General features: G+C 38.0%; 1 protein-coding gene across 1 annotated transcript in view; it reads right to left on the bottom strand.

Moving 5' to 3' along the window:
- Positions 1 to 233: 233 nt before the first annotated feature.
- LRIG3 (leucine rich repeats and immunoglobulin like domains 3) overlaps positions 234 to 16,175 on the bottom strand; it is a 39,517-nt gene continuing 23,575 nt past the window's right edge. Inside the window, exons 7-19 of the mRNA XM_057378793.1 lie at positions 15,785 to 15,928; positions 15,219 to 15,362; positions 13,866 to 13,946; positions 13,132 to 13,203; positions 12,708 to 12,779; positions 10,288 to 10,451; positions 7,007 to 7,327; positions 6,188 to 6,469; positions 5,290 to 5,742; positions 4,929 to 5,087; positions 3,727 to 3,870; positions 3,355 to 3,630; positions 234 to 1,307 (exon numbers count right to left, since the gene is read on the bottom strand). Coding sequence (XP_057234776.1) covers positions 1,063 to 1,307; positions 3,355 to 3,630; positions 3,727 to 3,870; positions 4,929 to 5,087; positions 5,290 to 5,742; positions 6,188 to 6,469; positions 7,007 to 7,327; positions 10,288 to 10,451; positions 12,708 to 12,779; positions 13,132 to 13,203; positions 13,866 to 13,946; positions 15,219 to 15,362; positions 15,785 to 15,928 — 2,557 coding nt within the window. The 3' untranslated portion in view covers positions 234 to 1,062. The remainder of the gene's footprint in view (positions 1,308 to 3,354; positions 3,631 to 3,726; positions 3,871 to 4,928; positions 5,088 to 5,289; positions 5,743 to 6,187; positions 6,470 to 7,006; positions 7,328 to 10,287; positions 10,452 to 12,707; positions 12,780 to 13,131; positions 13,204 to 13,865; positions 13,947 to 15,218; positions 15,363 to 15,784; positions 15,929 to 16,175) is intronic.

Below are 16,175 nucleotides of genomic sequence, written 5' to 3'. Positions count from 1 at the left end.
AAAGAACAGGAGCATGAATTAAACCAAAGAAAACATTATCTTGTTCTCGGATTACTTCCTCATGTTGAGCAGGGAGTGGCTGCAGAAGCAAAAAAGAGGGAGAAAGGGTACGGGAAAGCAAAGACTCAGGCATGCACTGCGTATTTAGCTAACACTTGACACTAAGCCACTCAGAGAAGAACAAGGTTACCAGGCAGATATCCAGTGCCATTTTTCTTTTTTTTTAGTGATATGAATTTGTGCATCTGTGCATATCCCTCCAGCAGATGCAGGCACACTAACAAAGGCACGGGCAAACTACTGGTACTACARCCTCATGGGCATGAAAACTGAGAGCGTGTGCACGCACATCTGAGGGGAAATTCATAAACAGGAAGATTTATAGCCTTGTTTTGGTTCAAACAGCTTCAACCCACCTAACCAGCAGCTGTGGCAGGACCACACCCACTCTTGGAAGATGAACRTATTTTACACAGTAAATCTAAAGGTACAAGTGTAAGTCAAATACAGGTGCAAAAGGAAGGCAACTACATTCGCAATACTGTCTACAAACACAATTCACACTTATCATTCTTCATACACTAATGTGGTTCAGAGACCACAYGGCAGCATATTTTATTAAAGTAATGTGCAAATAAGATGCATGATACCTGCAAACTGCATGGAGTTTCCATTTGTAAAAAGGTACAAGTAACAGTACAAAATTAGAATGCTTACTACTCATTTCAATAAAATGAAGTCTGACATAAAAATACATATAATGTATTATTTACACCATTAATTTACAAAAGATATTATTTGCATAAAACAAAGCTATAAAATAATTACAAATATAGTATTTTTATAAGGAATGTTTTCCCTGTATAACAAATGAAGAGCATTTTTGAAATTATGCTTCAATGGACTAAAAATAYATTTTTTTCTTCTGATTTCATAGTATTGTGTGGTTTCTTTCTTCCCTTCTTCTCCTTATTCCCTTTCTTAAATAAAGTTCCATACTGAGGTAGTAGTATGTCAAAGCATTTCTTTGGTTCCAGGAATCAATGATAAGTCCAAAAAGAGCTAYGTATCCAAATCACAGGATTGGAAAGTAGAAGTCCTAAAGTTTTCAAAGGACTGTTTCCAAGTATGAAAGTTATKTTCTCCTCTAGAAATTGTCCTTTCTTTTCCTTCTTCCTCTGCCTCTGCATCAAAGTCCAGAGAGACATGATGATTCTTACAGGAGGTTTTTGGTGGGTAATTTGCTGTCTGTCTACAGCTTGAAAGAGAGTCCAGCTGAGGCYTCCATAAAGGTTTTCCAAATGTTCCTGAAAGACAGTAAAAGAGTGAGCACAGAAATACTGATGCTAAAAGCCTTGTGTCTCACCCTAGGGTCTGGAATGGACATTGGAATGCAAACCAAGGATTGACAAGAGTTCACCAAAGTGAGATTTTACTTAACTGTTGTTTTACCCTTTAAAAGAAAACATCCATGTGATCATAAGGCAAGATTCTGACACCAGAGACATTAAAAACATTTCCAAGTAGTTGTATAACCACCCAGAACTTYATTTCTTTTGTTTGCATGACTACTTCCATTTTATTTTGGGGAGAGTGGTGAGGGGAGAGGTGGGAACACAGATCAAACTGCAAACATATCACAAGACACTTTTTAACGCAAAAGTCACAACAGGTCTCCCTGTTTTGTTCGTCAGTTAATGAATGGCACATGCAATCTGCCATGCAGTTCAGAAAAAAACAGAATAGGAATTTTTTWAAAAAAATAAGCCACCAACCTCTATGAGGTTACAGAATATTATTCCACAGTGCAATCTGAATGCCATGGAACTTTTTTCTGGCTAGCATCTCCCATTAATAATAAAGGTACAGAGAGCCACATGCTCCATTCACCACTGATCATCCAACCAGTTGYGGGCAAAGACAAGTTACTGAAGAATGAACTGGAAAAAACTCCCTATTTGCATCAATGATTTGCAGAGCAATATGCAAGGYGTTCCTCACAGCACCAAAGCTACAAATGAGTTCTGTCTTAAAAACAGAAGTCCAAGCTATGAACTTTCTGGCTCAGCATCAACAGTGATGTTAATGCCAGCTGTCTTCTTCACGTGACTGCATAGGCAAATGGGGGCTTGAATTTAAGACAGTGCTGAAGAAGTGAATCCACAGCTATAGACACTACTTCTTCCAGAGCCACCAGCTCCAAGACGTAGCCACAGGCTCTTTGAAGGAAGAGTGCTGCTAATGATTACGAAGCATCCAAGGCAATGACAATGCAACTTATATGGAGTAGTACGCTCAGAGAACTGATGAAAGAAGTAGCTTTGCATAGAAAGAGGACTGTGCCCTTGAGGTGCCATTAAGTCCTGCATATACCAACATAGAGTTGAACTCCTTTCTGCAGCAGGCATGTTAAAGCCCAGTCCCATACAGTAACATGGCAGGCAGCCAGGAGGCTGGCCGTGTGCAGTCCCAGGGTCTCTGCCAGATGTCCTGGCATCTGCAACATTTTACAGTTCAAACATCTGGCTTTTGAAGGAGGAAAACTTCAGAGCTTGTTTCCCCCTCCCCACCCGAGAACAAAGAGCCCAGTGATGCACATTCCCCAAGGTCCCCTTCAGAGCCAGCAGGCCCAGACCTTGATCAGCCAACGCTGACACACCGCCTGGGAGACAATCCATGGTACCATGGCTGTGCCTGGCACTAAGATATCACAAGGATGAAAGCATTGTGTGGCTTTATATGCACTTTAAACCAAGCAACCAAACCAACATCCAAAATTTTATGAGCTTCAAGGGTAAAGCAATGCTTTTCTCCTTCCCCCACTTCTCCCTGCAATCTGGATTGAAACTGTAAACCCTAAACTAAGGTTTGGGAACTCTTTCGTCATGCACACCCTGAGAAAATTACAAAGGAGGGAGTGAGAGAGCATTTTTACATAGTACCTTATTTTGAAGGGTTCTGGCTGACTGTTATACAATATATACACGCAGAAGTTCCAAGTCTCCCTACCTGCCCTGAGCCCTCCTTGCATACCTTTGGTATGCTTGAAATTTGTCAAGGTATATTTAAGTTATGTATCCCAATATATACAAAAATCTGCCAGCTACATTAAGACAGAGGATAAGAATCACATCACCGATGAGATTTTTACGTATGTGTGAGCTATTAAGATCTGGTAATCTAAATATTTTCATTATACAATTTTACTGTAGTCACTCTTCTGTTCCTCAGCTTCAAACATCTGGGAAACATCTTCAAACAAGCTGAGAAATCAGATTGGCTTAATGTTGCAGGTAGAAAACAAGACAGGAAAGACAACAGCAGCTTGAATAAAAAACAATAGCTAGAACATACCCATGAAAGTGCTGTTATTCATAATAGATGAGGGTTCCAAACTTCTGTTTAAATCAAATGTGTCTGAGTTGAGACTTTTGCTTTTCATTCCAGGTCCTTCATTTTGAGTGTAAATAGTGTTCATCAATCTGCTACTAGTAGCCTGCRTCCCAGTAACACCAGCACACTGGTCAAAGGGATCTTCCTGTGGAGGTGAATATTGATAGCACTCCTTTTTCTTTAAATATCCAGACTCATAAGGGCCCAAAYCTGCTGTTCTTTGGTCAGGGCTGCAACCTAAAGAAAATGAAAAATGGATTTTATAGAGTCATCACAACATCACAGTTCATTCAAAGACTTTATTAGGACTAAAACTCCCCCCGACTAACTTACTTGTACTGTATGYTTCAAACGTGTCAGAACTGTAAGAGTTTCCTTTCAAATACCAAGTGCCAGAAGTGCCCAGATAGTGGCATAGGAATGGATCTGCGACACCATCCAAATCTGTTTCACTGCTGTTGTCTAGATGGCAAATGCCTTAAAAATAAAATTCATGTGTCAGCACATGGTCTTTTCTAAATCTTCAGCTTKAAGTTTTTCCTGAGTACGTTTTCAACTACATTTTGTAGTGTAGTTTAGCGTTTGCTTAGGTTTAACCTAAACTTTGAATAAGAATCTTAATTCCAACAACTGTTCAATTAATTAGATTGAGAGAGAATGTGTCACAATTTGCATCCCTGAATAACAAAACAAAACAAATCACAGCAATCAGAATCAGGGAATTCCTTTATCCTAATGCACCAGAAGACAGATTCATGATCTGTCTGACAGGCACCTTTTGGAGCACAGAGTGTCAATGTGAAAGTCCCAGTTGGAAGAATCTGAGGGAGTCACTGGCTGCCTGAACAGCTAYGGAAATTTTCAGTTCAGTGGTTTCTGAAAGCATAGTCTGTGGTTCTTCATCCACAAAGAGGCTGYTCCTCCCATTACTCTACAACTGCAAAACTATCTCACCTTCATTCCATTTCCCCGGTTCCAACTCACGATTGTATCTCAACCCCAACCCGTTTCCCAGCAAGCTGCCTCTTCGTCTTAATGCAGCAATGTACAGGATTGTTAGGGGTCAGATGTATGAATATCCAGTACTGAAACTTTTAACTTAACAGTCACCTAAAATMATTTACTGATGCTGATGCTAATGATTTTTTTAACTGGCAAGTTTAAAAAGTTATACTAATACACTGGTATTACCATATATGACTACATTCCATTAAAAGCATCCTTTTCAAGCCGTAAGAGGAAGACATGCTGTGGTAATTTTTTTGGACACTCTTGTTTCAYTGATTTTATCATTTTACCCTTGAGACTAGAGAAAAACTTCCTGATTTAATGAACACCCTAGCATCATTTCGATTAACAGAACCAAGTTCCAGTTATTATCTTGTTGAAAAAAATCACAAGCAATAATTTTCACGTCCTCTATTAAACTTCAGTAAAGATGTTTCTTTAGAGTTATTTTTATTAGTTAGAAATACAATAGCCAAACTGCAGCTCCTCAAGCCACACRAAATATCTGCTTAGCATTTTCTACCTACCATTACTGTCCCTCTGCTGCAAGAAATACCCTCCTACAGAAGACGTGAGGAAGTGATGATGACTGCCATTTTCAGATGAGCCATATCCATCCTGCCTTTCAGCCAGTGTCCCCTGGGATGACAGATAACTTGGAATGTCAGCAGGTAAATTTGTTTCATCTGTGGGAAAGCAAAGAAATAYAAAAAAAAGCAATCAGTATACTTCAGTTTGTAAAAACAATTTTAAACTTGTCAGCAAAGCACTGAAGGTAACAATTTCTGCCTCTGAGTCAAAGCACACAAATGTTCCTACAATAAAGTCACTGCAAAGCAACCACAAACTTCTTTTTTCCTTGCCAAGGTAACCCTTCAGTTTACACACCTGTATTTGTGATGCTGCAATCTTCATTTCTCCTTCTGGTGTGGTAGATAATGACCACCCACACCAAGGAAGTGCCCACCACACAGCAAACCACAGCTATGATTACAATGCCAACTGTGGCCCATCCATCATCATCAAGTGATGGGGCAATGTTTTGAGGAGAGTCACAGGTGGGAGTAGGAATTACATTAAGACGGATGTTGCCTCGTTCTGTTCCAAGCGTATTAGACATTTCACAAGTGTATTTTCCAGCATCTTCTACATTTGTATCCACAATAATCAGCAACTGATTGCCAGCAGCAAAGAAATGTCTTTCCGTTACCACGAGAGGGCTGTCATCCTTAGTCCAGTTCAGTCGGGGTGGAGGGCTACCACCAGCAATGCACTGCAGGACAGCAGTTTCACCTTTTGTTACAGTGCGATCTAGCAAAGGCCGCARAAATGATGGTGTTTCTGAAAAGAAAGCACAAGCCTTATATTCTAAATGACCTTGCAAGAATAAGTGTCCCTTCACAGCTCAAGAGAAAAAGCTAAATTAAATGCATCAATAAGGCCTAATGAAGCTTACTCTCATTCTCTGAAGAAAAACAAAGACTTGTACTTAAAGTCTACAATTTACTTATTATTCAGACAMGTAGATTTAGATGCTTGTCTACCTTACAAGGTAAAAAGATCAAATCATACATGCTTAAGATTGCAGAGAACTGCAATAAAAATGGTTAACAAAATGACAAGAAATSGGAAGTTAAATAAATCTACTGTCTCTAAATTAAAATAGAAGCTCCTTCTTCCCTCCGCCCCATATATATCAGATATGTATACACTGAGAAATGTAATAAATGTTTATTGTTTTGCATCATAATAGTGACTGTGCTGTTCAGGCATGCCAATATCTTACCTAGCACTGTTAATGTTGCGTTAGCTGAAATACTTCCAGCAGTGTTTTGAGCTGTACAGCTGTAAACACCTGTATCCTCGATCTTTACATCAACAATAAAGAATACATCATCTTCAGGCATTACATGCATGCGCCTCTTGCGAGCTGCAGGAAAATCTGTTCCACCATCTTTCTGCCAAGCAATCTGTGGGATAGGATGTCCAACTGCAGCACATTCCAAACGGGCCATTGCCCCGGCTCGAATGGTTAAGTCCATGGGCATTTTTGTAAATGAAGGCAGCACTAAAGAAAAGTTGATGATACCAAAATGAACACATGAAACATACTTTTCCTTTTYTGTACAGCATTTTCTTAAAACACTCTTCATGGGCCTAAAAACACTGCAAAAACATACAACCTAAATTTATCAGTAGCCAGCAGAAAGGGAGGGAACTGGTGAGCTCTGTGAGACCACATAGATGAAAATCTCATTTTTGCTAACAGCCTCCTACATGACCTTTCCATAGCATCTTGAAACAGAGCATAAACTTATCTCCTGTAAGGAAAAGTTAATGTTTTTCCATCTTGTAACATTGATTTTGCCAGATATACTATGAATTGGGTATGTTATTTATTTTCTTCCTATACTATGCTTCAGCACACTAAGACTAGAGGTAAGACTTAATGATAACCTTGGAAGTACATAGATTTTTAATAAATAATCTCATATTAAGGGATATTCTAAAAGATGCAGACGAGAAGAATGGAAAAACTATAATTACCTATATTAATTAAAATCATTCTACTTTAAAGTCCATAAGCAGAAAATAACATACTTACTGTTTACTGTAAGTTTGGCTTTGACCGAGTAGGATGAACCAAAATGATTTGAAATAACACACTGGTATTTCCCTTCGTTGCTGAATTCAACATTGCGCAGTCGAAGGATTGTGGTGTACTCCATCACTTCACCGCCCTGCGCCCGGAGGTGTGCGTAGTTCTCCATTTCAGCATCTTGCAGTAATTCGTTGTCTTTCTTCCATGCAAAAGTCATTGGGGAATCACTGCTGCTGGCTGCCGAACACACAAAACTCAAATTGGAACCTCTGATTGCTGACTGCGTTTCTGGCTGGACAGTGATCTGTGGTTTAGGAAAATCATCTGCACAGAGGAAGAAAAAAAAATACATGTGAGGCCTGAGGACTCTTTCCAGAGAGTTTGTAAGCCTTGTTTCATAGAGAAGATTTGAGAGAAGAGTCAGAAAAATATTTATTAAATGGATACACAATGCTTTTGTTCTAAATTTTGTTAGCCTTCGGGCATTTAAAGATGCTGTATTTATGAGTTTATTGTGCCCAGACATCTCTTATTGAAGAGAAAGCACATTTAAAAGCAGACTGCGTGCATAGTTTCTTCAACAATAGCACTAAAGGTGGAAGAACTACCCCCTGACATTGATAACAACTATTCTGAACATCAATCATGAAGCCTAYCTTTCATCTTTACAACACCTCAGGCTGATGTTTTTCTTTATTGAAAGCATAGTTCTGCTATCAGAAACTGCAAGTTATARTTGAAGGTTTTACCCAAACCCACAAAAAAAATCATGTACAAAAGTCAGTGTTCCAGTGATCTGCATCTGTTTGGTCCAAAGGGGATGGAACATCACTTAAGCAGGGCAAAACACAAGAAATCAAGAAATTTTGGAGGTCCCTTTACTATAGGAATGTTACATTTAAAGCGCMATGTTGAGAGTTTACAGAGTTAATTGCCTTCTGAATTATTTATTTAATTATACATACCACATGTAATGTGGTACATATAGCAGGCAAGTACATGCTTGGTCTCCCAAAAGCAAAAGCCTTAGCATAGTCTCAACTTCCAAGATTTCTCTAATCTCCTGACAAACTTCACAGGAACTGCAGGGAAACCCTGTGCCCCAAATATTCATCTCTGCAGATGCTTCTGTTTCTTCTAGTCCCTTTGTCCCCTCACATCTCAGCTGTTTGGGAACAACATCTTGGGGTTAAAATGTTATTTCCGTTAAGAACCTCCATGCTATGTGTTATAAAAGAAAATGAGATGTGCAGACAGACTAACCTTGAACTGTCTGCAAAACACCTGCAGGATGGAAGCTTTGCTCCAGAGACAGGGCAACATGAATCTGGGACTCTAAGCATGGGCTTTAAGAACCTCCCAGGCCATTTGCTTTCTATGCTTCAGACCCATGTCTTTACCCTCCATGACAAAATATACCATTCGCAAATTGAGTTAATACCTTTGCWGAGCGTTAACTAAGTAGAACACACTAAGTACTTAAACAAGCCTCATGAAAGGACAGGAGAACATGTTTCAATCTTAATTATTTGACAGGATGGGGTGATAAAAAGGCCACTCAAATAAGCACTTAGTACAAAATACAGAAGAACACACTAGGATAACACTAGCATTATGTTTTGTCAGAACAGAATTATTTGAGAGCCTATATGAATTAATRTATCACAAAGACATCCACATATACACACACACCTTTTAATTTCAGACAAGAGTCAACAAATTTCTCTTAAAAATTCTATAAAACCAAGAACAGCCATTGCAATCTTGTAAGGCAAGGAGTGTATACCCAAACATCTAGTGATAACACACTTCAAAGATTTAAGTGAAACACTCAATGATTCTATGAGGAAATTTTAGTTATTTCTGTATGACAATTACGTTAAGTATTAAATGAGACAACTGACTCAGTACATTCCTTTTTGCTAGTAAGTCTTACATGGCTTGAAATTAATTAATTAAAAAAAACATTCAGCAGCTAAAAGAAAGATCACAATCCCCCCTAGTAACAAATGAAAGACAGATATTAAAATCCCCAGTTAAATTTTTTGACAAAATGTATTTCTCATAAATTAGGACATCTATTTCATATATAATCCTCTAGCCACAGAATAATCTGTAATTCCCTGCATTATATCAACCTCTCCTTTTTAGCAGTAAATTAATTTAATTAATTAATTATTTTATTTAATTTATTTAATTTAATAATTATTTAATTTATTAAATATTTTACTCCTAATAGGAAAGGAAAAAACAAAATTTTGGTACACTATTTTATATTCTGGACCTGCATTCCCACTGAGAAAGGGTATTTGTAGCAACAGTAAAAATTAAACAGTAATATTTGCTATGAAAGTTACTGCGAAGACAGCTACCAYTGTCTCCAAAGAATACAAAGTTTAAATTTTCTTTAGTAAGAAAAATAAAATCAACAAAAATACATGAAATGTAGTTAGCTTTTAAATTTCCTGATATTTTCAAAGTTCCCACTTTACATATCAGAGTACACACATCTTGACTCTGAATGCTTAGCTTCACTTCGCTTTAAACAGAGAACATAAAGTAGGTGATAATGAATGCAACTAAAAACACATAGAAAAATTTCATTTGTAAGGCAGATGCTATCATGTCAAATTCTCCAGTCCTACAGTAAAAATATTTTCCTAGCATTTAATATCGGTCAAACTGAAATAAAAAACACCAGTATTATAACTGTGGTAATCAGATCTTTTTAAACACAGTTGATATACAGGCAATAATTTACATAGTTTGAACAATTTTTAAAGCATACAACAAACACACATAAAAAAMCTCAAGAGCCAAGGCTAGTATGGCTTTTTTACCTTCAAATTTTATCAGTTCTGGAATAACCTCAAGACTAATGGAGTATGCAAAAAAACTGACAAATAATCTAACTCAAAAACAGCATCTGAATTTTCCAAAAATATGTCTCACTTAAAAATGATAGTTATCTAAACAATATCTATCTTTTAAATCTAAAGACACATACATTTACCCTCAAATACTATTGAGCTTTCAACTGCAYGTTATGCTATGTTCTATGTAAGCAAGCTGTACTTGAAATAAAAGTCAGAATACCATCACTGCCTGTCATGTAGGAAGYCACAAGCTGTAAGCATCTACATCACAGTTTGGGAACAGAAGAAAGAAGTATCAAATCCTCTCTATTTTGTTATAGAAATCACAATATATCACGGACCCACAAAAAAACCCCAAGCATACAGTGACATTTGTTCTATGGAATGAGAAAAAGAGGCTACACTCACCACAGACAAACCCATCCAGGCTGACAGCAAAAATACTTGTCCCTTTTAGCAGCTGAGGATGGGCACAACTGGCATTTACAAAGCTCTGAAAGTTGTTCTCTGACATCCACTGTGGTAGCCATTTTAACTGGCAGTCACACAAGAGACTTGATGTGTTGAAATGCCTAAGAAAAAGCAATTAAAATCAAAGCCTGTTTTTTTCTGTTTGCAATACAGATCTGTATGAGTATACATGTTTAATAAAATTAAGTTTTTAGGTTAAATACACACACGGTAACTAAAAATCATCAATGTTGTTCAGCTCAAATTAGTGACACCATTGTCATGACTCCTACATGCTACAAAGCAGACATGTTATCCTGAACTCCAGCTTCAGCTACGAGTTCAGGCAAACAAGATTGTTTGTAGTGTCTTTGGATACAAAACTACAGTCTGCAGCCAAAAAGACAGAATGGGCATGCAGGAGAACAGTTGAGAAGGCAGGCACTCTGGAAGTCAACATGTGAGACAAATTCATTCTCTAATTTCCTTTTCAACCAGAATTTATCCCAGTAAAGACATTCAGTGAGGAGGAGAAAAAGAATAGTAACATGATGAAATAACAAATGCAAAACTAGTTGTTAGCTTACCTAACCTATGGGAATAACTACATTCACAAAGGGAAAAATATATAAGAAAGCAAAGGAATATTCTGGTAAAAATCTAGAATCAGAAGTTTAAGCAGAAGTTCCTAATTTTGGCTAGAAACTCAAAATCACCCTTAAAAAACATACTAAAAACCTTAGTCAGTAATAAAATATCTCTCCTCTAATCTCATTTGTTCTTGAAAGAAAAGCAAAAGTAATTCACACAGATCCACAGAATCAGAGAATATACTGAGCTGGAACGGACCYACAAAGGTCATCAAGTCCAACTCATGGCCTTGCATAGAAACATCCCCAATAATCACACCACGCGCCCAAGAGCATTGTCCAAACGCTTGAGCAATGGCAGGTTTGGCGCTGAGACCAGCTCCCTGGGTAGCCTGTTCTAGTGCCCAATCCCCTCTGAGTGAAAAATCTTTTTCTAATATCCAACCTAAACCTCTCCTGACACAGCTCCAGGCCACTCCCTCTGTCCTGTCACTGTTCATCACAGAGGAGAGATCAGTGCCTGCCTCTCCTCCTCATGAGGAAGCTGCAGACTGCAAACAGGTCTCCCCTGAGTCTCCTCCAGGCTGAACAAATCAAATGACCTCAAACACTCCTCACACAGCTTCCCCTCAAGGCCCTTCACCATTTTTGTTTCCCTCCTTTGGACACTCTCTAAGAGTTTAATGTCTKTCTTATATTGTGGCTCCCAAAACTGCACAAAGCACACAAGGTGAGGCCACAGTGGTATAGAGCAAAGCAGGACAATCCTCTCCCTCGCCTGGCTTGTGATGCTGGGCCTGATGCACTGCAGGACACACCTGGCCCTCCTGGCTGCCAGGGCACTGCTGACTCAGGTTCAGCTTTTCCTCAACCAGGACCCTAAGTCCCTTTCCACGGCAGCTCTCCAGCATCTCATTCCCCAGTCTGTACCAACACCCAGGGCTGCCCTGCCCCAGGTGTAGAATCTGGTAGTTTCTCTCAYTGAACTACACACCGTTGGTCACTGCCCAGGCCCTCTCATTTGTCAAGGTCGCCCCACAGGGCCTCCCTACCTTGGAGGGAGTCAATAGCTCCTCCCAGTTTTGTACCATCTGTGAACTTGCTCAGTATCCCTTCCAGGCCTGTATCCAAGTCATTTATGAAGCTGTTGAAGAGCACAGGGCTGAGAACGAAGCCCTCCTGAACCCCACTAGTGACAGGGTGATGTCACCCATTTCAATATAACCCTCTGCACCCAATCTGTGAACCAGGGTTGTTCTGCACTAATCAACAGAAAAAAGGTTAAGAGGACAAAAAACCATCCTCACTAGAATACATTTTTCGCAGTAACCGCTTCACGACTTCTCTGAACATCTGTCTCTCTGCTACCACAGGAGAGAAGGACCCAATTACAAGCTCTGACAACCAGGTCTTTACAAAAGAATTACAGCACTGCATTTCACTGGTCCAGCAAGCTTTTAGCTCAGTGATAGCACTGCTGATCTTAGAGGACATTACATCAAAGTCTCTCTTATCTGAAACCTGCTAGAGTTCACCTAATTTAAAGTAAGGACTTTAGAGACAACAATGTAGCAGAAACTGAATGCATCCTATTCCACCCTCTACCTTAAATACACCCATCATATAAAAAAYAAAAAACCCCCAAAACACTGACATAACCTTTTAATGTTACTTCAGAGAGATTACAGCAATTTATCACTGCATCAGGAAATGTCTTACAAGGCCTTTATACATTTTACAGGGTATATATATATTTAACWGAGATGAAGTCTTTTGATAGAAACTTACAATTCTTTGAGTTTCTTCATTTGCGAAAATGCATTTCCTTGAACTGACATAATTGCATTGTTACTTAGATCTCTAAAGAAAAAAAGAAAAATAGGATTAGAAGATAGTAATTTATTAAGCTGACTGTATTTAAGACTCAAGCAATAGTTGCTATTTTACTGATATTCAAAGGATGCTCAAAAGCAAAAGAGACAAATTAAGGAGTTTCATGGCATGCTTAATATGTAAGAATTTCTGCATTAATTCCAAAATCCAGCGTTAACTCAAAAACTGAAAAACCTTCTGAAGATCACAGTAGCAACCATGGTAACTGTACTTCATCCCAGATCTTAAGTAAAGCTTGTAAGACCTACTTTAATTTTACTTAGATTCAAAACTGGGTTTTTTTCCAATTTTAAGTTAAATGTGAACTTCTACTACTTACAGGTGTTCAAGTGCATCCAAACCAGAAAATGCTTTCTTTGTAATAGATCTAATCCTGTTTCCTTGGAGTATCCTAAAAAAATTAGGCACATGATGAAAAACAGATGCAATTAAAAGAGCATTTTTGAGCAAAATAATTGCAGTTTCAGTGTTTGTTTYTGAACTGTGACTAGTATTTACCATTCACTCATCAACACATCAAAATGTCTCACATCTTAAAAATACTCAAATAATGGTAAAAAATTCCCTAGAATAAATATCTAGATTTTACAATGAGTTTAGAAGACATTTAAAGTGCACAGTTAAGAGAAATGGATTTTTCTAAATGAGTAACTGTCTTTTAATTTCATAAATCTGCATTTGAAAATTTCAGTCTAATGCAGCCACTTCCACTGGAAGCTGCTTTACCTTATCGAAGACAATTCCCATCACTATGTCTTCATAAGTTTGTCATAAGCCAAACTCATTATTCGCTAGTATGGGAAAACTTCATTTTTAGTATCTCTATAAATATTAGTAATACTTAAAACATTTCATATTATTTTGATGTGAAAAATCTGGAATTTCCTTTATGGGAAAGGAACATGTTAGAGAACAAAGTAGTAAGGAAGAAAAAAATTATCTCTGCTATGGAAAATTTAATATTCGTAAGTGTTGGGCTCGTCCCTTGAAAGACACATAATAAGCTTATTTTTTTAAGGAATTATGAGATACAAATATTGTAGCAATACTCACAGCTTCCTAAGTTTATCTAGGCCAGAGAAAGCACCATTCATATCTTCAATCGTCCATGATATTTCATTGTTTTTCAGATCTCTGTTTAAGAGGGGACAGGAAATCAAACCACAAGAGTTATTAAAAAAAACAAGGTACATACTTCTTCAACAGCATCTATAATTTTAAAATAAAATTCTAAATCAGCTTTCTGTTAGGTTGTTTTTTGGGTTTAGTTGGTTTTTGTGGGATTTTTAAGAGAGGCTTTTCCTGATTAACTATATTTCCATTTTTACTTTGAGACTTTGAATAGTGTTAATAGTTTTAACTTTTACTGATAATTAAAAAAATCACAAACTCAACAATTTTTAGAATTGTGAGCAAACAAAACCACATACCCCTCCAAGGGTATTCAGATACAGGACTATTTTAAGAGAAGGTGCATCACAGGAAGGGAAAGATCAACTGCTGTCCCTTTGAAACGAAACACATATCATGTCTTTTTAAGCCGATATTATTAACACCCAGAGAATCAAAACATCCACAACACTTGCTTAATTATCTATGAAGCATAAAGAGGTCAGATTTGTGTACAGAATGGTGTGTCAGCAAAGAATCAACAAGGTAGGCTGGAGAAGAAAAGAAAATCAAGGAGAAAAAGCCTAACAAATCCTAAACACCTCCTGATTGTGTAACTTCCTCTCTTAAGAATACAGAGAGTTGTAGATTGTGAAAAAACACAGTGTATACCCCTCTAATTTGCATCTTTCCTAGATGCTCTGAGTATGTGAGCAAACCCCTGAAAATAAAGTGTTAGTACCCTTTTCAAAGCCTAGAGGGAAAGGCAATCATTTTGCTCATCTGGCTGACAGATGGGTCAGTGGTATGCAACGGGAAGGTTTTAATGAAGTGGAATATATTTAGATTAGTTTACTTCATTCTTCCCCTTCCTTTAAGAAATGCTATTTCAAAACATTCTCAAATGCTTAAAGCAATTGTCAGTCATGACAATGAGTTCTTATTTATACCATGAGGGAAAATGCTGATTCAGTTAACACACAACTATGATCCAGATCCCTAAAACTGTGGGTAGCAGTGCCCTGCTTGCTGCCTTCAAGCACAGGTATGCCTTTCCCACAATGCCACTGAACGTTTCTATCACACACACCACCATCCATTGTGCACAGCCTCAACAAAAGAGGAACACCCCCCTTTCCTAACTATTCTGAAAAGAAGTCTTAATATAAGAAAAACATACAATGATTAGTGAAGCCAACAAAATGCCCTTGTCTATTTCATAAGAAAAAGAAGTAACCTATAAACATAGGATTTTTTAAAAGTTTTTGACCTTACAAATTGAGTTTGTCAACTTACAAAATCTGTAGACTGGAAAGTCCCCTGAAGGCACAATCAGCAATGTAATTTACTTTGTTGTTTCCAATGTACAGTCCAACCAGCAMGCTTAAACCAACGAAGCTTGAATCATCTAACCTTGCTAATTGATTGAATGTCAAATCTCTGCAAATTTAAGGAGAGAAAAAGGCATTTTAATGTTCACGCTGCAGTGCTTACTTAAGTCAGTTTAACCCACATGAATTTTCAGGAGGGAGCAGAATTTTTCCCCTTACAATTATCACAAAACCTACTACACCATTTCTAACCACACAGCATTTTGCACTGTTTCAAACAATTCACAAATTACTGCAGAATGAATTTCTCTGATTTGAAAACGGCTGTTACAGCTTTAGTACAACCACCACAGTGAAATGAAGCAATCACAGTTCATTTCAACTTCTTTCAACAAGATGTAACTGTCTTACACAGCAAAGTTGTTGTCACCTTGGAAACTTCRCTGTGAAAAATTCACAGATCAGTAGTACGAAGCTCATGTTTTGGCATGTACCTGGCTTTTGAAACTACAAGAGAATAAAGCTACTCACAGCTCACTGAGTTTTTGGCAAAATTCCCAGGCATCAGGACTGATTCTGCTGATGGCATTTTGGCTGAGATGGAGTTGCTGCAGCATCAGCAAGCCATAAAGCCAGCCTTTGGTTACCTCTGTTAAGTTGTTATGGTCCAGCTGCCTACAAACACACACAACAGAAAAAGACACAAGGTTCAGAAACTCAGCAGCATGCATGCTACACCACAGGTCCACATCTGAACTCACAACACTGGTTAGACGGCTGGGGCCTCTATTTAAATTTAGAACTGCATGCACAAATTTAAAATGGGCTACTCCACATATTCGCTACTAACTGCCCACACCAGAACAATCTAACTCAAAAAGGCCTTTAGATTTTACCAAGCAAATCTACTTAATGTGTTATC

The sequence above is a fragment of the Malurus melanocephalus genome, unplaced genomic scaffold, assembly GCF_030028575.1.
Source record: "Malurus melanocephalus ecotype Western Australia unplaced genomic scaffold, MMel_1.1 scaffold_375, whole genome shotgun sequence".
Taxonomy (NCBI): Eukaryota; Metazoa; Chordata; class Aves; order Passeriformes; family Maluridae; genus Malurus; species Malurus melanocephalus.
Note: the sequence above shows the minus strand (reverse complement) of the source record. Positions and strands in the feature narration are given on the sequence as shown.